General features: G+C 44.9%; 1 protein-coding gene across 8 annotated transcripts in view; it reads left to right on the top strand.

The window, feature by feature from the left end:
• The window catches only part of USP54 (ubiquitin specific peptidase 54), a 1,650,598-nt gene that overhangs the window by 494,509 nt on the left and 1,132,760 nt on the right, over positions 1–23,329 (top strand). The window contains exon 1 of one of the 8 annotated variants that reach the window (XM_085603497.1): positions 21,454–21,549. The exons of the other annotated variants lie outside the window; for them this stretch is intronic. Coding sequence (XP_085459623.1) covers positions 21,509–21,549 — 41 coding nt within the window. The 5' untranslated portion in view covers positions 21,454–21,508. Of the gene's footprint in view, positions 1–21,453; positions 21,550–23,329 lie in introns of those variants that run through there. 8 annotated transcript variants of the gene reach the window in all.

Below are 23,329 nucleotides of genomic sequence, written 5' to 3'. Positions count from 1 at the left end.
ACCTCATCTCCTTGCCAGATAAAGAACACATCATCTATAAATCTGGACCACTGTTTGATGTTTTCGAAATAAGGAGCGACTTCATTATAGATGTGTCGGTCCTCAAATTTGCCCACGTAGAGACATGCCAGGCTGGGAGCACATGTGGCTCCCATACTGGTGCCTTTGATCTGACAATAGTATGTATTAATGAATAGAAATATGTTGTTCATAAGAATAATTTCTATGCATTCAACAATGAATACTTCCAGGGGCGAAAGATCTCGTCCTTCTTCACTGAGTATTTCTTTTATCATCTCTACTGTATCATGTTGGGGTATGTTGGTGTATAAGGACTCAATGTCCAAACACACCAACCATTGAGTCTCTGGATTAAAATCTAGTCCTTCCACCTTTGAGATCATATCAGTTGTGTCTTTTATATATGATCGAAGCTTTTTAACAAGGGGGCTTATAAATTTATCTACATATTTGCTAAGTGGTTCTGTGATGGAATTAATCCCTGATACAATGGGTCGCATAGGGGGGTCATTGATGTTCTTATGGACCTTCGGGAGGCCATAAATGGCTGGAATCAATGGGTGCTCGTTATACAGGAAGCGAAATTCATCTTCGCAGATTACACCGTCTTCCTTCGCCAATCTCAAGAGATTGCTGACCTTGTCTTTCAATTTAAGCCATTCATCTGCATTGGATTTCCTGTAATGTAACGGTACATCCAATAGCTTTTGCATTCTCCTGTTGTAATCAGTCGTATCAAAGACCACTATACTGCCACCCTTGTCGCCAGGTTTAATCGTGATGGAGTCACAGTCATGAAGGTTCTTAAGGGCAGTTGTTTGGCTTTTCGTTAGATTTCTATCCGTCCAGTGTCTTTTGTCGAACATGGCTTCTAGCCCTCTAGTAATGACCTTTTCAAAAGTGTCCACTTCTTGGCTCACCATCCCAATTGTCGGTGTCCATGTGGACTGAGGTTTCAATCCAGATCTATTTTGAGTGGGCCTGGGTTCCTTATTTTCAAAGAATTTCTTTATTCTGATTTTTCTAAAAAGGTCACGTATATCTTTCTCCATTGTGTATTTGCATGCTGGCGCGCTAGGCGCAAAACCTAGACCCTTTTCTAAAGTTGAAATTTCATCTGTTGTTAGTACCCTACTAGAGAGATTAATAATTGGGGCTTTAAGGGAACCTGTTATTGGTCCCAAGTTTTCTGGCTTTTCGACAAGAGGACAAAACCATATTTGTGTCTTTATACTAATTTTAAATGTGTGCAATGCATTATCAATCTCTATATTGAATGTTTTTATAAAATGTTTTTGCTTTAATTATGTGCAATTAATGATTTTATCTGTCATCGAGAGTTATTTTTCATACATGATTGTTGTTTTTTGTGGAAGATTTATTCTACTACATTCAGATATTTGTGGATAAATGATTGTAATATAAATTTGAGATACAGAATAATTTTCAAATCAAATAATAAAAAAACAATATATCTTAACGTTGTGTTTAGTCTTATGGACTCCTTATCTTTGGTTCAATATACATTGATCGTTAATCTGTAGTTGGAGACTTGTGAGCAAATCCATGAGGGAAACTTGACAGTTTTCAAACGTTGTTACGTACCCGGTCCCTTCTGGTTAAACCTGGGAAACTCTCTACTTGTTTTTGGAGAGATAGGCTTTGCAGTAGTGAAAAATGACTTTGGCCCAGGGGGTGTGGCCTAAGGAGGCCCTAGGAGACTGCATCAAGGAGATCGCTACTGCACCACACCGCACCAGCCAGCCATATTTCTTCGCCACACGCCTCAAACAATTGAGCCAGGAGGAGTCATTCCCTCCACTGTTATCTGACAGCCGACTCCAACACAGAAAAAAAACACAGTGAGCGCCATTCTGTTCTAAGTCTGTAATGGTTTTCTGGGCAAGAACTATCCTGTATTTTTGTTTTTTTGTTTTTTTTTATTGTTCCTTGCTTTCTTGCACTGCAGATGTAGCAGTTAATGAGTGTGCCTTGTCGCAGGTGGCAAATGCAGTGCACTTCACCCTGCCTTCCTACTTGCGGGGGTGACTATTTTTAACTGGAAGCAGAACCTTACTTCACCTCCTGGCTGACCTGGTCGCTGGGCAGCTCCATCCCGCCACTGCCGTGAAGCCGCAAAACACGCCGCTGGGGAGCTAAAATCCCCAATAATGCCCGAACTCCCTCGCGCTTGGAGCAAGTATAAAACCGCGCCGCCGCCCCGTGCCGCGGGACGCGCGCGGGTACGCGTGCAGGCCATCACATCCACGCCTGTCTGGGCCCAGAGGAGGGTGAGCTTAGCCACTCCTTTAACTCCTTCCATAAGAATCCACAGAAGACAGCATGGGGGAGAAAAAAGTAAATACAACAATAACTGAGGGGGGGCACATCTCTACATTGGATTCCTTCTTGCTGAAAGCCACCACAGCTATTGCTAATCAAATCGCACTGACTGGGAAGAAACTGTCGCTGGGGGGGGGGGGTTAATCCACTAGAGCCCACGATTGGCCAGAATGAGGCACTGGAAAACAGTGACATATAGGCAGGGGTTGTCGGGGCAGACCATCAGAATCTATTAGCAACGTCATTGCCATCACCACGCCCTAGTCCTGTACCCCCAGCTACAGCAAAGGGGAAAACACTATCAAAAAGGACAAGAGAGCCTCAAAAACTTAGTACACAAAAAAAAGCTAAATAAACCAGGGAAATTGAACGCAAGTATGAATGTCACAGACAATACAGACCATACACCCGAGCTAAGTGTGCCAGCTGAAATGACACAGCGATCTTTTGAGGACACTATGGGGGAGAAATTAACAGCCCTGCTACAGCCCATACTGTCACACCTAACTGCAATAGAAGGCATGCTAAAAACCCTAATGATGGACAAAAAAGCAAATGGTGTGTCACTTATAACCAGAGATACAACCCCTGTGCAACCATCCAGTAATACACATGTTAATACCCTGCACCCTATAGGAAAACATAAACAGGACTAATTAATTCTTCCAAGGAAACCAGGAGGCCATCGGGCTAAAATCCAAGACAGTATACGACTCCAACAGAAGAGAGAGAAGTGGAGACACAGAGAATGGAACTTGAGAACCTAGGGGCAGATACAAGTGGTATGTGGGGCTCATTGAGGGAGAGGTTACTAGCCCCTGCTGATCCTAATAGTTCTCACGAAAGGCCCAACACGAGGAATCTAAATAAAGGGGGGCATGTTAGTCGAGTGGTTTTATGCTTACCACCTGCCGCATGTCCTTACATGCTAATCTTGTAAATGTAAATGTCCCGACCCTTACTTCAGACCAATAAGAAACAACTACTACCCAACTGATGGATAAATCAAGACACTGGCTAACAAACACTCTAAGACTTCCACCATCCGTTTATGACCATTTAATTATGGCAAGAAGAATTTCTTGGGTTGCCAATTCTAAAAAAAAGTAATCGAGGGAGATTGCGTAGTACTGAATTTTAATAACACATACGTAGTAGGGGAAATACTAGCCCTACTCCCTACAGTAAAAACAACAAGCTCACAGATTTATGCTGTCCCACTGGGCTTCTTCTATAAGCCATTGTTCTCACATAGACCCCTCATGTCTAGGGCTTCATTGCAGGGGAGCAATGAAAGGTTTTGCCTACCAAGGGAGGACAACTGCTTTTTATTTACTGCCAATAGATACGCAGCTCTAACAGACCTAAATAGCTGCGATCGACTACCCCAACCTGTGACACCTGATATTGGCTATGATATGGAAGATAGTAATGGTCTTGAAGTCCCTTCCCAAATCCTGTAATGGCAAACCCAATTGTAGCATGGGAAAGGGTTGATGTGATCGTTTAAACATCCACTGTAGATAATTTCCCCTCAATAGCAACACATTCTAGCCTCCAGGATATGTCATCCAGTACAGAGATAGCAAGAGTGATTCCAAAACTTAACATCTATCACACCTTGCTTTCCTGGAATATAGCGGGTTATAAAAATAAAAAAGACAATAAGGAGTGGTATAATGTAGTCGCACCCCATCAAATCCTATGTTTCCAAGAGACGTTGGAAGGGGACCCCATTTTTAGGTCTTGCCTAGCGTTGCAGCGCGAATGCACTGCCATCGCTTTGCGAGGCATGCAGTATATACTGTAGTGTGGAAGCTTCGTTGAAGCTCCGCCCACACTCTGCCCATTGGCTTTTGTCTTAAATGCTGTTTTCCGATTGGTTTGAGGCTTGTTAGTCCCTCCTCATTCATCATTTGTATCCTTCCACGGCTATTGGCCCCTTTACTCCTGACACTATTTTGTTTTAGATCTCGCCTAGCGTTGCAGCGCGATTGCGCTGCCATCGCTTTGCTAGACATGCAGTATATACTGTAGTGTGGAAGCTTCGTTGAAGCTCCGCCCACTCTCTGCCCATTGGCTTTTGTCTTAAATGCTGCCTTCCGATTGGTTTGAGGCTTGTTAGTCCCTCCTCATTCATCATTTGTATCCTTCCACGGCTATTGGCCCCTTTACTCCTAACACAATTTTCTTCCCTGTCTCCCCACCCCACCGCCCCCTCCCTTAGTCTGTGACTTCTCACCCTCCCCTGTCCCCCCCACTCCCGTTCGTGTTTTCTTTCCTGCCGGCACTTCCGTTTTCATCTTTATTATTGCCACCTTGAAAAATGCGAGTTCAAGATGCGTGCTGTACAAAAACTTCTTGTGTTTAATGAACTAGATTTTAATGTTACTCTAAATATAATAAGACTCCAGGCAACATTCGGGGTATGCATGGTAACTGACACCTCTTAGTTCACAAATAGCATTGTTGTCGGGCGGGAGGAGCGGCAGTGTTTTAACTCATGCTTAAAATGAGCACTTTTAATAACTTCCTCTCAAATTCAGTGCTATAATCTTGTGTACTGAGGTGACGCGCTAAAAAAATGCACTTTTTTGAATGCTGAAGAGACATTATCGCACGTTTACTGTATGATTAACATGCCAATCATTTTCACGGCTCGCCCACTGGCTCGTATACGCTTGGCTCATCTCCGGCTGGCTCTACCTGTTAATTAATATATTGGCTCGCTCACCTCTAACAAAGAGAGATGAATGGATACATGACAGTGAGCCCGGTAGATGGTAGAGAAATAGACTGGTGCAGACAAACAGACAAAGTCAGTCTCCATTGCCTCATGTCAGAATCATCACTTTCAATAACCTGGAAATCTGCTGGCAACTCCCACATGCCCCAACCTCCTCCCCCACACCTATTCTTAGCAGAAGCGGCAGATTCTGAGCTGTGCCCTGCTGGTGCAGAGGAGCACGGCAGAGTCTGTAGAAGCGCTGGGATCCCTAGCCTCTCTGGGCGGGCACTTAAGCCTTCTGGGTGCCTTCACACTCAGGATAAATGAATACATTTTGTTCTGTGCTTTTGTCGCCCCTCTGTGAGCACTGTCTGGTAGATGAAGCTCTGTGTTAATAAACACATTCAGAGAGGTGGTTGTGTACAAGAAAACAACAGCCACAATACCGTACGTTTTGAACATGTAGTTAAATAACTGCTCATCGAGTACCTCATTGGCTAATCATTCCATGGCACTACCAAAATTACATTTGAACACATTTGCTCAACTGTAAAACACTTCCTTCTATGGGTCATTTAACAACTCGGGGTTTTGGGGTTAGGTAACCTACTTTGGATGCTGTGTAAAAGAGTAAATACAAAAATTAATGCAATGAAACTAAGCAACCAGTACTGTCTAAAACACTCTGAAAACTGACACGCATTCTGGCATTTTGTTTAGTTAAGGTCGATTTTTTCATAGATGCGAGTAAAGTACTCTGAATATCTTAATGAAATCTGCACACTTTTAACTAATAGCATCGGGTGACCTTTGACAACTAGGCAATGAATACATTTTCATGTACCCCCGAAGCCCCCCCCTGCCCCCCGCCCCCTTGGCAAACTTCATTTCCTCCCAGTGTTTGGGGAATAACCAAGACGCAGGAGAGTGAGTCAAATAGTCTAGAAAATGAAAGAGAAGCTGTGATTCGGATTCACATGCTCCGATGGCGTTGATTAGTCTGTAAGCACTACTTTTATTAATGAGATTCGCATTAGTAAAGCGCCATGGCGTGCATGTGTGGCGACACTTCCCCCATGAGGTTCGTGCCAAGCAATTGTTGATACAATCCACACTTTGCGTCTTTTTCAATATATTTATTACGAAGTGCAGGATTTTGCACACTACATACACTCACTCCAAAAATAAAACGTGTAGGTAAAAAACAAGACCTATTTGCATTGCAAATGCTTTTTGTTAATGGTTATCGATACTTTAACACACCCGCCATCCCATTAACCAAAGGAAGAGCTAAAGGGGGACTGTTGTCATGTATATCTTACACTATCTTATTTAAAGTGGAACGCTTTATTAATGAATCGCTATTTTTCCACATCATTATACTAGAGAGCAACCATAGCTTAAGTTGGTTGATAACAAATTATTATTACATCAATTTTGTGACCCCACAAGAGGTGGTAAAGTACTTCGAAGAAACATTAGAGGACATAATACTTACACAAGCAAAACCACTTTATTGTACATGGGCGGGCGACTTTAATATAGCAAAATGTACGAACTGAGACTATCGCATGTGCCAACAAATCTCACAAAATGACAGCTTAAATGATCACTTCACCCACACTACCTATGGAAATTCTCTGAATAATCTTTTAATGGTATGGCAGTTGGAGATTAGTAAACAGAGAACCCACAACATTGACCAAACAATTCTGACTTTTTACAGAGGGCCGGACTAGGAAGCAAAACCGGCCCTGGCGAAGTGCTCGGCCGGCCCCTCACGGTTTGGGGGTGAGGGCGATCTGTTTGCCAGGGACGGTTTCGGACGATATTGTTACAGGGGTTGATTTTTGCAGCTATGCTGCAAAAACGGCCCTGTAACAAAAACAACCCCCAGGGGCCCAAAACTGACCCCTACCCTTGCGGCCCATTGGGGGAATGCCCGGTGCCCGCTACGGCCAGTCCGGCCCTGGGAGGCCACCTCGGTGATAGATTACATAATAACATCTACTTCTAGTGAGAATAATCAAGCAGAGGTAAACACAATGATGACAGAATTTAGTGATCATGCTAACATATCCCTAATGCTGCCTTGGAAAGCTCAATGTATAACTAAAACTAGTACCATAATCCCCAAACCTGTCTTAGCTAGAAGAAACGGCTACTCCTTAAAATAGAGCAAGGTTGAAGAAGGGCTCATTTTCTCCCGATTGATACAGTCGAATTATGATGAGGTTAGGTTTTGCTTAACCGCAAGTAGTCACAGCATTTTCGAAGATATTACAAGGCATTAAGCAACAACTAACTCGCCTCTCGGGGGCAGGTAAACAGCTGCAAAATCGCTGGTTTGATAATATCTGCTCAAAAGGCTCTGTCAACCTTCACCAGGCATTAAAAGCTAACCCAAGGGATAAATTACAAATCAAAAATCTGAGAGAGATCTATAAAAGTACTGTGCAAAATAGGAAAAAAACAACTACGATCTGAAGCATGGGAGAAACTAAGGATAGCAGCCAATGACAGTGATACTAAATCCTTCTGGAAAGTGGTCAATGCACCATTTCTACAAGAAGCAGGGGGCCCCTTCACAGATGTATGCATAGACGAAAATACATGGATAGATCACTTTAAAACAATCTTCGAAAAGCCGAATATAAGTCTCACTGTAGAACGGCCGGACAGGACAAGACATGCTTCCCCCCTAGTTTTTAATATGGCTGGGGTAGAGTGTGCACTGCCACAAGCTTCCTCATTAATGGCAGTCGGCCTAGATGGGGTACCTGTTGACATAATCCTGAATAATACAACCTTCTGGGCCCCTCTACTCACTTTAGTATTCAATGCCATTGGCATTGAGGAGCCCTTCCGTCATGGAAACAGTCCATTATTGAACCGATATTCAAAAATGGAGATGGTTCCGATCCTGCTAACTATCGGCCAATTGTGTTAATTGATAGTACGGCAAAGGTAATGGGCCGAATATTGTTGAACAGAATGGAAGACTGGGCACGTGAGAAGGGGATCCTGGCGGAGTTCCAATATGGATTCAGGAAAGGCAGAGGGACCGTGGATCAATGTCTGAACTTGGCACTCTTAGCAGGGAAGTACACACAGGCCAGGCATGAGAATCTTTATATGGCATTCATGCATCTCTCTACCGCATTCAACTCCGTTAACCATAATAAGTTGTGGCAAGTCATGGAGCAAATGAGGGTGGAGGCAGCAATAATCTGTTTTATATGACAATTCTATGCAGGTGCTACAGCAAAGGTCCGCCACGGTAGGCAGGGTGAATGCACTAGGCCCTTTAACATAAAAAATGGTGTAAGGCATTCTGTACCATCTAGCCGTCCCCGCCGCTGCTCCCCTGCGGCATTGCCCCCCCGCCAGCCGAATCACCGCCCCACTCCCGCCTCCCAGATGCTCCTCCCTCCCGGCCTTAAATGGCGGCCACTGCGCGGCAGTGAGAGCGACCTCTGACCCTGCCTGCAGGCCAGGTCGCTCCCCACGCCGCACAGCTCCACCCGTGTGTCCATGCCCTCTCCCTCCACGCCTCCGCTGCTGCCGTGAGTTCGAGTCCCACGAGGGCTCTTGTCTGCCTGCTTGCATTTTTTGCCTGATTGTCATCCTTGTCTTCATCTCTGTAACTGCTTGGTATTTGTTTTCCCCCACTGTATTTGGTATTTGTTTTCCCCCACTGCACCCCTGCACCGCAGCTTGTCACCCCCTCCCTCTTTTCTCTTCTGTACCCTCTAGCCGTCCCTGCCGCTGCTCCCCTGCGGCCCGCCCCCCGCCAGCCGATTCGCCTCCCAGCTGCTCCCCCCCTCCCCGCCTTAAATGGCGGCCACTGCGCGGACGTGCAGCGGGCACGCCGCTGGTGCACCAGAGGCGTGCCAGATGCAAGCCCGTCCACGTCTGGACTGCGCCCAGCGCCAGACCTCCTGGTCCCCGCGATCGCCACCATGACGCCAGACTCCAATACGACGCCAGCCCTCTCCTCACACTCAATGCCTTACGAGACCACAGCTGCTTCCAGGCAGCCCCGAAACGCACCCGCGGACCCTTCTCCTGCCGCACCTGCAGCTACACCTGCGACAGAGCCACCAAACCTCCTAGGACCGGATCCAACCACCTTCGCTGCATACTCCTCAACACTCGCTCCGCACGCAAACACGCCATCGAGCTCTGGGACCTACTCGACACCTCCACCCCGGATGTTGCCTTCCTGACCGAGACCTGGTGGAACGACTCCTCGGCGCCCGACATCGCCATAGCCATCCCGGAAGATCTCCGGCAGGGATCGCGTCAACGGAATCAGAGGATGAATAGCCTTCGTCCACAAGTCCACCCTCAAGGTCTCCACCCACTCAGACGACATCCTCAACACCGCCGAACACCTGCACTTCCGGATCCACACCGCCCCCAACACCACCCTCAGAGGTACACTCATCTACAGACCCCCCGGACCCCGGGCACAGTTCAGCGACTCCATCGCTGACCTCGCCAGCACCCACGCTCTCGCCTCCACTGACTACATCCTCCTCGGGGACCTGAACTTCCACCTCGAGAACAACAACGACGCCAACTCCGCCACCATGATCGACAACCTCGCCAACCTCGGCCTCAGCCAACTCGTCACCGCACCCACCCACGCCACCGGTCACACGCTTGACCCCATCTTCTCCACAAGCACCCATGTCACCTTCAACCACACCACCAAACTCCACTAGACTGACCACCACTGCATTCACTTCACCTTCAAGAGGCCCACCACGCACCACCGCACCCAACAGCTGCCCCGCCGCTGCTGGAGTAAAATCACCAAAGACCAGCTGACCACCACCCTTGCCCAGAACCCACCCACCGCCCCCACCAACCCAGACACCGCCGCCCGCAACCTCAGACAGTGGATCAACGACTGCGACAACACCCTCTACCCACTCAAGAAACCCACCAACAGCCGCACCAGCAAGAAAGCCACCTGGTTCACCGAAGAACTCCAGACCTCCAAATGTGCATGCCGGAAACTGGAAAAGAAATGGCTCCATGAACGTACTCCAGCCAGCCACGCAGCCCACAAGGACGCCACCCGCAGACATCACCACCTCATCAGACTAGCCAAAAGATCTTCCTTCAAAACCCGCCTGGACAACAATGCACACAACAGCAAAGAACTCTTCAGCATCGTGAAAGAACTCTCCAACCCCAGTGCCAACACCAACGACATCCCACCCTCACAAGAACTGTGCGACTCACTGGCCACCTTCTTCCACCGCAAGATCACCGACATCCACAACAGCTTCAACACCACGATCACCCCTACTATGCCAGACTCCACCTCCCCTGCGAACACCACCCGCATCAACCACCTGACCTCCTGGTCCAACGTCAACAACGACGAGACATGCAAGATCATGAACTCCATCCACTCAGGATCACCGTCAGACCCCTGCCCACACCAAGTATTCAACAAAGCAGTCGCAGCCATCGCACCCCAACTACGGAAGGTCATCAACATCTCCTTGGAGACAGCTACATTCCCGGAAAGCTGGAAGCACACCGAGATCAGCGCCCTCCTCAAGAAGCCCAATGCGGACCCCGAGGACTTCAAGAACTTCCGGCCCATCTCCCTGCTCCCGTTCCCGGCGAAGGTCATCGAGAAAATCATCAACATACAACTGGCCCGCCACCTCGAGGACAACAACATCCTAGACCCGTCCCAGTCCGGATTCAGACGAAACCACAGCACCGAGACAGCTCTCATCGCCGCTACAGACGACATCAGATGCCAACTAGACAACGGCAAAACAGCCCTCATCCTCCTGGACCTGTCAGCCGCATTCAACACGGTCTGCCACCGCACACTAAAGACTCGCCTCCAAGAAGCCGCAATCCAAGAAAAGGCCCTCGACTGGTCCACGTCCTTCCCCTCTGGCAGAACCCAGAGCGTCCGCCTCCCACCCTTCCGATCCGAAGCCAACTACGTCATCTGCGGCGTACCCCAGGGCTCAGCCCGACGCTGTTCAACGTCTACATGGCCCCCCTCGCACAAGTGGCCCGCCAGCACGACCTCAACATCATCTCCTACGCCGACACACAGCTCATCCTCTCCCTCACCAAGGACCCACACACTACCAAAACCAACCTCCACGTGGGAATGAAGGCCGTCGCCGAATGGATGAGAAGCAGCTGACTCAAGCTGAACTCTGACAAGACAGAGGTCCTCATCCTCGGACCGACCCCCTCAGCCTGGGACGATTCCTGGTGGCCAACCACCCTGGGAACAGCACCGACACCCACTGACCACACACGCAACCTAGGATTCATCCTCGACTCCTCCCTCTCCATGTCGAAGCAGGTCAACGCCGTCTCTTCCTCCTGCTACAACACCCTCCGCATGCTGAGCAGGATCTACAAGTGGATCCCTACTGAAACGAGAAGAACTGTGACTCAGGCCCTCGTCAGCAGCAGACTGGACTACGGCAACGCACTCTATGCAGGAATCCCAGCCAAACACCTGCGACGACTGCAACGCATCCAAAACGCCTCCGCCCGACTCATCCTCAAAGTCCCTCGCCGCAGCCACATCACCCCCCATCTGAGAGACCTACACTGGCTCCCCGTCGACAAGAGGATCACCATCAAGCTCCTCACCCACGCACACAAAGCACTGCACAATACCGGACCAGCCTTCCTTAACAGCAGACTCCGCTTCCACACCCCCACCCGCCAGCTCCGCTCCACCAGCCTCGCCCTCGCCATCGTCCCCCGCAACCAACGAACGACCTCTGGCGGCAGATCCTTCTCCTTCCTCCGCCGCCAAGACCTGGAACACCCTCCCTACCCTCCTACGGCAGACCCAAGACCTGCTCACCTTCAGAAGACTCCTCAAGACCTGGCTCTTCGAGCAGTAGTGGCACCCCCTCCCCTCAGCGCCTTGAGACCCTCATGGGTATGTAGCCCGCTTTACAAGTACTTTGATTGATTGATGTGTACTCGCACCCTTTCTGTTATTGTTGTACACCAATAAACTAAATGAGTACCTGGTTGAAAAGGTGATAGACACCTGATTGCAGGTACAAGACGATTCCCCATCCTGCTGTATGCAGACGACGCAGTCCTGTTGGCATGCACTCCTCTAGCCCTACAAAATTGCATCACCCAGTATGTATCATTTATGGAAAACATTAGTTTACATGTGAACAAAGCGAAGTCTTTTATTATGTGTATGAGAAAAGCAAAAAGAAAGGAAAATTTGATATTGTAGCTAATTTATTGTATCTAGGCATAACCTTTGATAATAATTTAGATTGAAAAATAATGCTGTCTTCTAGGGCTAGACAGATGAATACTAGTATAGCTGCAATCTTCAGGTTTGCATCGAACTTGGGCAACAAACCAATACCAGAGATGGTTAAAATCTACCTGGCAAAAACTGTTTCTGTGGCTACGTTTGGGGCAGCAATTTGGGGTATAACCAATGTGGACACCCTTCACAAAATAGAGGATAGGTTAACCAAGAGGTTACTGTCCACCCCTAAGGCGTGTACCAATGTAAATACACACAAAGAATTCGGCTTACCCTATATTTCCTATACAATCAAACTGGCTCCCTTGCTACTTTGGTTGTCAATTTAGAAACGAGAGGCAGTACAGATAAATCGATAACATGGCTAAATTATATAATGTGCACTCAGGACTCTCTGGGGTTGGTGGCCCTTTATGATGACCCCGTGCAATGGGAACCCTTTTCTAAGGCGAAACTAATAAATTATTTTTTAGAGAAATGTGCACAAGAAAGAGAGCAGAGAAATAAAGATAAAGACACAGTAAGTGCATATAATGAGAGACCCCCTTTGGTGCACGGTCTATCCTCGTACCTTGCTTGTGTAACCAATAATTCCCATCGACTCATTTTAATAAGGTTTCGGTTGGGATATGTAACTTTAATGCTGGGTTCCCCAGCGAATGTGTTCTCTGAGGCACAACTGGGCCGATGTCCATGTTCCTACCGATCAAAACAATCAATTATACACATACTGGTTTTTTGCCAGTTTTATGAGACAGAGAGGAAAATATTTATCATCCCTTTCTGAAGAAATTTTGTTTGCGTAATTACATTATAGCACTGTCTGTTATGTTACAATTAGAGACTCCATAAGTCTGCCTGACGGTGGCCTCGTTTTTGTGTACAAAGCGATACCAAAGGGGATGATGGACGGAGTGTTTGAGCAAATCAAACACTCACCCCCAGTCAACTGATCTGGGTTTAGTCCATCATCATTCTTAAGCTCACTCCACCACCCCAGTTCAGACATGGCCATATGCAAATCAGTCTGACCCTGTGCCTCATGGGAACAGTCCAGCCCGAACTGCCAAGCCATGTCTTTCCTGGACCTGAAACAAGCATCCACCGGTTTCGGGTTCATAACCCTCATCAGCCAGGCTATCTTGGCAAAGTGAGCAAGGGACCTGCGTCTGGGCATACCCTGCCAACTTAGGGAGAACAAACAAGCTATCCTGGCTGAAGAGGGGTGAAACCCCGAAACCGGTCCTAGTCACTGGAATCAAGCTATCCTGGCTGAGGAGGGGTGAAACCCCGAAACCGGTCCTAGGATGCTTGTTTCCAGTCCAGGGAGGACCTGGCTTGACAGTTCGGGCTGGACTGTTCCCATGAGGCACAGGGTCAAGTCTGATTTGCATATGGCTGGGTTCAAACTGGAATGGCATGGTGAGCAAAAAAACGATGGATTTAGGCCCAGATCTCTGTACTGGGGTGAATGTATGACATTGTTCTGCATTCTGTCCATCAACTGTTGTTTTTGCATTTGTCACCCCGAGTGGGGACGGGTATGCCTAGACATGGGTCCCGTGCTCTCCATGCCACTGGAATCAAGCTATCCTGGCTGAAGAGGGGTGAAACCCCGAAACCGGTCCTAGGATGCTTGCTTCCAGTCCAGGGAGGACCTGGCTTGGCAGTTCGGGCTGGACTGTTCCCATGAGGCACAGAATCAAGACTGATTTGCATATGGCTGGGTTCAAACTGGAATGGCATGGTGAGCAAAAAAAGATGGATTTAGGCCCAGATCTCTGTACTGGGGTGAATGTATGACATTTTTCTGCATTCTGTCCATCAACTGTTGTTTTTGCATTCGTTTTTGTGTACAGCACTAAAAACTCGCAGATTAGCAAACATGTGATAAAATGTTAAAATCTGTATAATATGCAGAGCTTGAACAAATCAAAATGTATTAAGATGCAGATGAACCAGTGAGGTGATGCATATGCTGTTTTAAGGGTTTTTGGATACATTTTTAGATCTCAGCCTTTTTATGATAACTTATTGATATGTTTGTATATTTTTATCTGAACTTTTTATGCATTTGTTTCTGAATGCGAAATAAAGTATTAATTGATTGATTGACTTTGAGGGTTTTTCACTAGCAGGACATGTAAAGCTTAAAGGTACATGTCCTGCCTTTTAAACACATTGCACCCTGCTCTCTGGGTTGTTAAAAGTCTACCTTAGGGATGACTTATATGTATACAAAGCGAAGGTTTGGGCCTGGCAAAAGGTTTATTTTTGTAGGTCCACATGGCAGTGTAAAACTGCACATACAGGCTCTGTAGTGGCAGGCCTTTTACATGGTTAAGGAGTACTTAAGTGGGTGGCACAATCAGAGCTGCAGGCCTACTAGTAGCATTTAATATACAGGCCCTGGGTACCGGGCGTACCACTTTTCTAGGGACTTATAAGTAAATTAAATATGCCAATTGGGATGAACCAATGTTACCATGTTTATGGGAGAGAGCACAAGCAACTTAGCACTGGTTAGCAGCGGTAATGTGCACAGAGTCACAAAGCTAGCAAAAACGAGGTCAGGCGAGTAGATGAGGTAGGTAAAAAGTTGAGGGGAAGACCACCCTAAGGCAGTGAGGCTTAAAATCCCCAAAAGACAAAGTTTATATTAATGTATAAAACCACTGATAAAAAGGAGGCGTATGTGTTAGATGTTCCAGTTCACTAGCAGAATCAACACAATTCCATTGAAAAAAACTGTACTTCCTAAATCATCTATTCCATTGTTTTTGTCATGGTTTCAAAATGTTTTTACACAGATGCAATTATATTCCCATTTTTTCACATTTCATTACTAACCTCAGTAATTCACATAAGCAATGAAGCTAGATTATCTGTACACCAGGAGTAACTTTCTCTTCTTCTAGATTCCACAATATTTACTCGATACAAGCAGATAAGAAAGTATCAGCATGCAGATTTTACAGTAGTGACAAGAATTGTATAGATGTGCAAAACCGTTATAAAGTACTTGATAAGGAGGATAAATATAGGTAATAAAGTGCATCATGCCCTGTCAGCAGTGATTTAGATTGATGGTTTAATATATTTCCTATATCCGCAATTCCATTTTTTTCATTACAATTAAAAAAAAAAAAAAATAGACAGTAACATAGTCTGATATTGTCATATTTTACATCATTAGTTCATGTAATTGACAAATCAGTAGTTCTCTATAAACAGGCAGTAACCGTATTTCTCTCTCAAATCCAATAATTGTGCCTATTACAAGCAGATGAGAAAGTGTCAAAGTACTGGTTTTACAAAGAGACAAAAAAAACTTTGATTTGAAGACTTATTACTCCACCATTTTTTATAAAAGCAGGCCCTTGGCCCAGTATTGCCTTCAACGTCCATCTTCCAATACTACTAGCTTGTATATATTATGTATTAAATATGGTTGTATATCATCTTTATAATCTGTCTGCATCAAATGAGCAAATTGACTTCTTTTACCACAATCTTCCAAATCACTTTTTATAGCCGACTCTTTAACCAGACATTTTTTTCTTATGGGAAAGGGAACTTTCACTCATGTAAGATGATATTGCTATGACCAGGCCTTCCATAATTTTATGAATGTTATCGATCCACGGAACTGGATTATTTGACCAGAAGTGGTACTTTATTGAATGTCTGAGCAACCCTTAAACCGCAATAGTGAGGCAAAACCAGTAATTAAAGATTCTTTGCTGGTACTTAATTCTAATATTTGTCAGGCCCAGCTCAAGCCTTAGCAGACAATTTAAAGTGTCTCCCGGGAAGCCAAGACATTTTTTCTAGATATTAATTTCTACAGTCTGGAAATGAGTTACATAATTCTCAAACAGGATTTCGTAGAGCCACAAGTTAGTTATCTTGAAGTTATAGGTATCCCTCAAAGCTTTGACAGACTTATGACCTAATACAGAGTCCATCCTTATTAAAGAACCTGCAGAACACTTTAACACCGTTCTGTCAGTCAGTATGTGGCTTGAATTTAAGATTACTTTTGAAGAGGAGACCAAATTACCTATACTCTTTCACTATCTCCAGTTGTTCTCTGTTAGTCAAGCACTTCGGATTTATTTTCTGATTGCTGTTATTTGAAAATACCATTACTTTTGTTTCAGAGACGTTTACAATCAAACCTATCTTACTACCTAATTTGATTCTTTTCCAGGCACCTTCACAAAGTTGTATTATTAGTTTCCATCGACCTGAAGGAATTTGCCAGTGTGCCTTTTTTTCTGAAAGTGGTCACACTTGGTAGTGTCAAAAGTCTTAAATAAGGCTATGTATGATGTGTAAAGTGGCTGGTTTCTTTTGAATGCAAATTTCTCAACCAGTAAGTTTAATGCAAGACACCCATCCACAGGTGAATAGCTTTTTCCTGTATCCCAGTTTTATCTTAGGTAGAACCTTCTCCTTTTCTACCCATTGTTCCAGGGCTTGCAAGAGATATTTGCACATACATTTAACTTGGTATATCCAATAATGTTATCATTTGATAATTCTTTGGGAAAGTAAGTCTCTTTTATTTTTTAGCACCCTTAAACTGCCTTTCCAGGAATCTGGGATTATATTTCTATTGATTATTGATGCACACACAGGGGTGAAAAATTTAGCCCGCAGTTTAGGGTTCAGGTTTTTTATTCCTATCAGATAAGCCGTGATTTATTTTATTGCTCGGATTAAAGCAATCTGGTCCTCTTTTAAAATATAATACTTTTGACCTTTGAGGATCAGCATTATTGGTTCCTTTTTATTTATATTTCTTGCTCTGTATCTCCGATATATACTTAATCCATTCCTCTTCATCTACTGGGTTCACTTCTGTCTTCTTCTTCTTCCTCCCCTCCCCCTCCAGGGTTTCATCAGCAACATCCCAGAAAGACTTGAATTTCCCTTTTCAAAGAGCTATTAAAACCTTGGTTTATATTTTTTCTTTATCATTCCAAGAAACCCTTCTATACTCCTTTCTGAAATCCTTTCTATATTGTCTTATTAAGGACTCCCCCTAGCACTGGCACATTTGAAGGCATCCCTTATGTTCTTACTCATCTTAGCTTTATCTTTCTCTTTGTGTGACCACGGTGTTCCCTTCGGCCTCTTTCCATCATTTACTAACCTGGATGCAAAACATCTCACAGTGCATATGATTTTTCCATATACCTTCAATATAGCTTGTGGAGTTATCTCCATATAAGATGTCAAGAGATCATGTTTACTGTTTGGCTTTTTAGTTATGCTGACCATATGATCCTTTGTTTGATCTTAAATCGAATTTGAAGGCTATTCTACCAAGTATTGCCAAGTTTAACAGAACAGACTAGTTATAACAGATGGTCACTCACCATCAAATCCTTGATATGAAGATTGCTTACTAGGTAAAATTCTTGAGAGGAGATTACAGCATAATCGATAAGGGAGGATGTGCTTCTGTTGTCATAAGTATGTCTCCCTGGCTGGTCTCTTTTAGTCCTACCATTTATTGTCAAATTAAGAGTTTCTAGGGCTGTAACCGTTTTTTTCTCCTTAAGGTCTCTGTGTGAGCCCACAATAATCTGTGTAGGAATACCCAGGACTTTCAATTTTTCTAGATGGCACTCATACTGAGATACCGGACTTGGGAATTGAGCATTAAGAGCTCCAAACAGAAGAATGGCAACCGTAGGTTACTTGGAGCCAATCCTCTCTATAAGAATAACCAGGCCTTTTAATTGTTTCTCATGGGATTTATTTGGTGGTAACTATGTATTTACCCTAATTAGTCCTTTAGCATTATTTTTCTTACAGTGACCTTTAGGGGTCTTCATACCCAATATTTCAATAGTTAGAAAATCTGGGAATTCATTACAAATTCTTGAAATCCTAGGATCCTTTTATACTGTCACTAAAAGTGTTAGCCCACTAATAGGACTACCGAATTTCCCCTTCACCTCATTCAGATCATACACCAGATAACCATTCATCATCACATCCTCAGTTCCCATGTTTCCTGCAAAGCTATAATCATAATGTATTTTTCTTTCAGTTTCGAGGTAAGAAATTTCCAAATACTTTTCCGGCCTGCTACTTTCCAAGACCGAAAGTGAATAACATCCTCATCAGGACCTCCAAAGTGGAGGTTTCGGGACCTGATTCCTTTAGTTGATTGCAGCTGCTATCCAGTTCCAGTCTTGTGAATTAGTCGGGTGGGGGTCATTAATGCTTTATTGTTATGTCTGCCTTGATCTGTTTTATCAAGCAGTCTATGAACATTGCCGGTAAGACCTGAGGTTGTTGCTGTTTCACCCCAGCCTCCTTGGGCTGGTCTCAATTTTGTTTCTAATAGATGTTTGTTACTAGGTTTTTGTTGATAATTTTCATAAATATAGACGATATGTATTGTATAATCAGTGGAGTTGAATACTTCATCTGCTACAGTTCTTGAATAAAAGTAAATCAGTGCATTTGACCAGTTTGATGCTAAAGCTTTCTCTCCTGTGGAAGTCAAACCAAGGCTCTTTCTTTGATGAAATTTTGGATAGTCTTGGAAGAGTACTCCTAATAATTAGGATCTCTGATCTGTTTAAATATGGGTCAGAATACCAGTCTACGAAAAATATCTATTAGCTGTAATACCCATTTGTTGGCTTGATTAAAATCCATCTAGGTTGCACTCCAGTTATTGACACACATTCCTGACAACCAGGCATGGCTTCTATCAGTGCATAAGCCCTATCTTGGGCTAGATTGCTTATTGGCAACCTAGATGCAGGTTCAGGGTAAATGGATAAGTGGGGGTATTATTTGATGTTGTACCCTTTATACGGCTCAAGAAACTAGTTCTCTGTATTTCTACTTATAAATCTTGAACTGAAGCAGCATCTAATTGCTTGTTTACCAGCTTGGAACGTCTTTCCATAATCAATTAAATCATCCGTGAGTCTTAAACAGCTTTTTCCTTTATGGCTATTCACAGGAGGCAACTCTTACCTTAATACTCTTTGACTTTTTTGTGATTCTCCTTTTCCTCCTTTTCTCTTATATGGAAAAATCTTGTATTCTTTCTAGTTTTGGAAGATTGAAAACTTGTCCTTGACCACTCCAGACTCTTTTACTACAGGATCAGATTCCTCTGTTCTATCGATGACTATTACTAGTGGATCAGGTTTGATAACGTTTTCGTTAGAAAGTTCACTTAGACCAGACCCCACCAACATGGACCTCTAAATGGTTAAGGCCATCGGTTTCCATGTGTTCTGTTTGTGTAATTTTATGGTATTTGTTAAAAACATAATGCATCACTTCATAGTCCAACGCTGATACTTCAACTCCTGTATTGGTGATCTTTGGTGTTGAAATATCAACCTTTGATTCTTTTGACCCCCGCTCCGTTAAATACTGCAGTATTAGGATATTAATATTCACATTATGTTCAGAGTCATTCACTAACTTTGTCAACAATTGGAAAATGGATTCCAAGATTTAGATTTTTGAGGCTATCAAGCTTAAATTACTTGGTCATGGGGACTCTTCCACTGTTTGAAGCGGCACAGCTGACGGCTTGGACAGAAGTGGGGCTAGTGATGGTGGGTGCCTGTAACGTGGCCTCTACACTGCTGCTGCCCTTGGACATCCTTATTGAGGCAGATGGCTCACCCCAGCATTATTCCTTACATATGAGGCATTAGCTCGGACCTTTACAACATCCTGGGATACTGGGTTGAAAGAACCCTGGACAAATAATGTCTTGCATTTAACATTGTCCCTGGGATTGGGTAGACACCTTGTAAAAGGACCTTATAGTGCCCTTAATGGGATGGTACAGAAACCGCTGGTTAGCCTCAGACTGAAATGTGATGGAATATTGGGAAAGGATGTTTTGGACAATGAATGGGCACGGATATTGACCTACCCACATAGTCTCCCAGAATACCTACTTTAAAGACAGCCAATTTAATTACCTCCATTAGATGTATCTCACCTTGAAGAAACTAACAGTGATGTATGTGGGAGGAGGGGAGGCTAAATGTTGACCCCGTTGCACGTTGGCGAATTTTGTCTCTTGACCTGGAACTGTGCTCATGCGCAGGAGTTTTGGGCCTCTGGTACACGGTTTAATGAGATGCTAGGCCGCACCGTGCCTTGCACCTTCAGAAGTATGCTTGCTGGAATCCTTCCCCTGTCCAAAACCCAGGAAACTGGGGACTCGCTTTCTAGATTAAGCACTTATATTGGTAAAGAAGCAGATTGCTATAAGATCGGTGGCTGGTCTAGTGTTATACCAGTGGGAGGCAGCTGTCAAGGAATGGGCCCGGGCAGAGGACCGAGGACTCCGCAGAGAGGAGGCTCGGATGATATAGAGAAGTCCAATAGCACCTCTTTGGGCAGAAGAGTGGGATACATTTGAGAATCCCAGGAGCCAGAGTTGCTCACCCTCAAATAACTCTGGGTCTGGAGATGAGGATGGAGTTGCTGGCTTGGGGGCTGGCTTGTTGGTATGGCTGAAGCTTCAGGAAGTGAGTGCAATTGAGGTTGACTGCCCGTGGTTGTGACGAGACGCGCCCTGGTTGTGCCGCTGCCTGGTACAGTGAATGTAAATGAGCCCTATTTTGCATGACTAAATTCTGAAAAGGGGGGGGGGGGCGGGGCGTCACCTGCTAGAAGTTCTGGATGCTAGCCCACCTGGAACCCATTGTTTGAACTGCTGGTTTATGCTTTTGTTTTCAGTGTTTTTAGCTTTATCTTTACACTGTGAGCTGAATTTTATTGTTTCATACACCCTGATGATGGGGAAGAACTGGGTGGGATATGGTGAGACTGTGAACATGAGATAGTATGTAACTGCTTTGGAACCCTGCGGTTGACTTCATAATGTACCACTCTCTGAGGGCATGAATGATGACAATGACATACTGTTGTATTAATATGATCTGTGAATGTTTAGCACTGCGAAAATTGCAAGAAAAATACTTTAAAATAAAAACTTACTTACTTGGTTCTTTTTGTTAAGGTACAACGTATTATTTATGTTTTAAAGGCCCCCCTTCTGGGTCTACCTCCATATTCACCAGCAGCCCCTCTCGCAGATGAGAGCACTATCCTCTTGCTCTGAAGACAAATCAATCAGGTACGGTAGGGAGAATTGTCTTTGTTTTGGCGGAGTATCCACTTCCTCGCTTAGATGTTTTATTTCTGACACAAAAATTGGACTTGAAGTACTTTCTCTTTCCCATAGTCTGAGATTCCCTGCGAACAATAAATATAACTAGATATGCTGTTGGTCCTTTCATCCGTATCGCCTCTTACGTTTTTCAGAATCGATTTGTTGTTCAGCATAATCAACAAGCTGGTTCTCTATGACTTTTTCTAATTCCTCTCGGTGTTTATTCCCAACAGATTTTCCAATCCGCGCCAATGATATATTTCCTATACTAGTGTCCTTTTTGCCTTTACTGTTATATGTCTAGTGGGTTAAAATAAAGGCCTCTTCCTGGCTATTAAAGGAGGATAAATTACAATCATCTGAAGGGGCTTAAGTACTCCTGCAAGTATGAGCCTCAACATTAACCTCATGTTCGTATTTTTTCCTGGGTAGGGAGCTACAGTTATGTTGACATGTGTGAGAAGTTGGCCTGGTATATGCTGTCCACTAGTTATAGTGGGCACCTTGTACCAGTCCAAACAACCCCTTATGGTGATAGACCACCTTTATTGAAAGCTGTCCTAGTGGTAGCTATGGAGAGCAGCCTTCAGGCTAAGTCTCGAAGGAATGTAAAGCAGCTTTGTTTACCAGATTATAACCTCCTGAATGACCAAGTGAAGGGAGAACCACACAAGGTATTTATTACTTAACACTCTCTACTAACCTCTTTTTGAGATTAGAGAGCAAGGCACACAATATTACAGTTCTAAAATGACAGTAAATAGCACAATATACAATGGGCCCCAGGGCGAGACCAAACCATATATTGAGAAAGTGGTATAAGAAGCACGACTTGACCAGACACAGTGCCTAGATCACCTAGAATCGCTGGGACCCCAAGGAACCACCCAAGGTAGTGACACAGGGGACCCACGGGGAACGCGTGCAGTGTGAGAACACAACCACAAGCTCTGTACAATCCTATGGGAAAGTTACGTTTGGAATTTTAAAGATTAAGGACACTTAGGAGAGGACTTGGAGCAAACCCTTTTAGAATTACAAGGTTCTAAGGCCAGCACCCATGTGAGCACCAAAGTACTCGTGTTACCTTACCCAGGGAAGCTGGGTGCATAGGTGTCAAATGGTGTCGGGAGTCTTCGCTGTTTTCAATGGCGAGTTGCTGCAAAGTGCTGCTGCAATGGAAAGGAAAAGTGTCTTCGGTGTGCACCAGCAAGGTCCTGTGGACTCCCCAAGTGATGGAGAGTCAGGGCATGTCTGGAGCAATCAAGTAGGCCCACTGAAAGTTAAAGCACCCTTCTCAGGGACCCACAAGTCGACGGACAAGGGATCGCGAAGGGACCTCGAGAGGAATCACTTAATACCAGCCCACGGGACACTCGTGGAGTGTAGGCCAGTAATCTTCAGTGAAATCACTGCTCGGGTTCTGGAGTACAAGTAGCCCAAAGCACAGCCTCCGGGATCGCCAAAAAGCATATGCTGCTGCAAATGTGCACAGTGTCCAGGGGTTCGGGTTGCACGGTCCCCACAAGGGCTTTGGATCTCAGGTTTGCTGAGAGCATGGATCGGCCTCGGGGAAGCTTGAAAACCCACCTCCTGTGTTGCAAAATCTTTGGAGTCCTTCAGGAGCTGCATAGTTGCAAACCGGACAGATGCGTCTTTGGTGCCTGCCTTGCAGGGAAGTAACTCCTTTACTCCAAGGGAGATTCTTCGGTCATCTAACGTCATGTAGATAGGTCAAGTTCTG

Source organism: Triturus cristatus, chromosome 1_2 (assembly GCF_964204655.1).
Source record: "Triturus cristatus chromosome 1_2, aTriCri1.1, whole genome shotgun sequence".
Lineage (NCBI taxonomy): Eukaryota > Metazoa > Chordata > Amphibia > Caudata > Salamandridae > Triturus > Triturus cristatus.
This window is presented reverse-complemented; position numbering and strand designations above follow the sequence as displayed.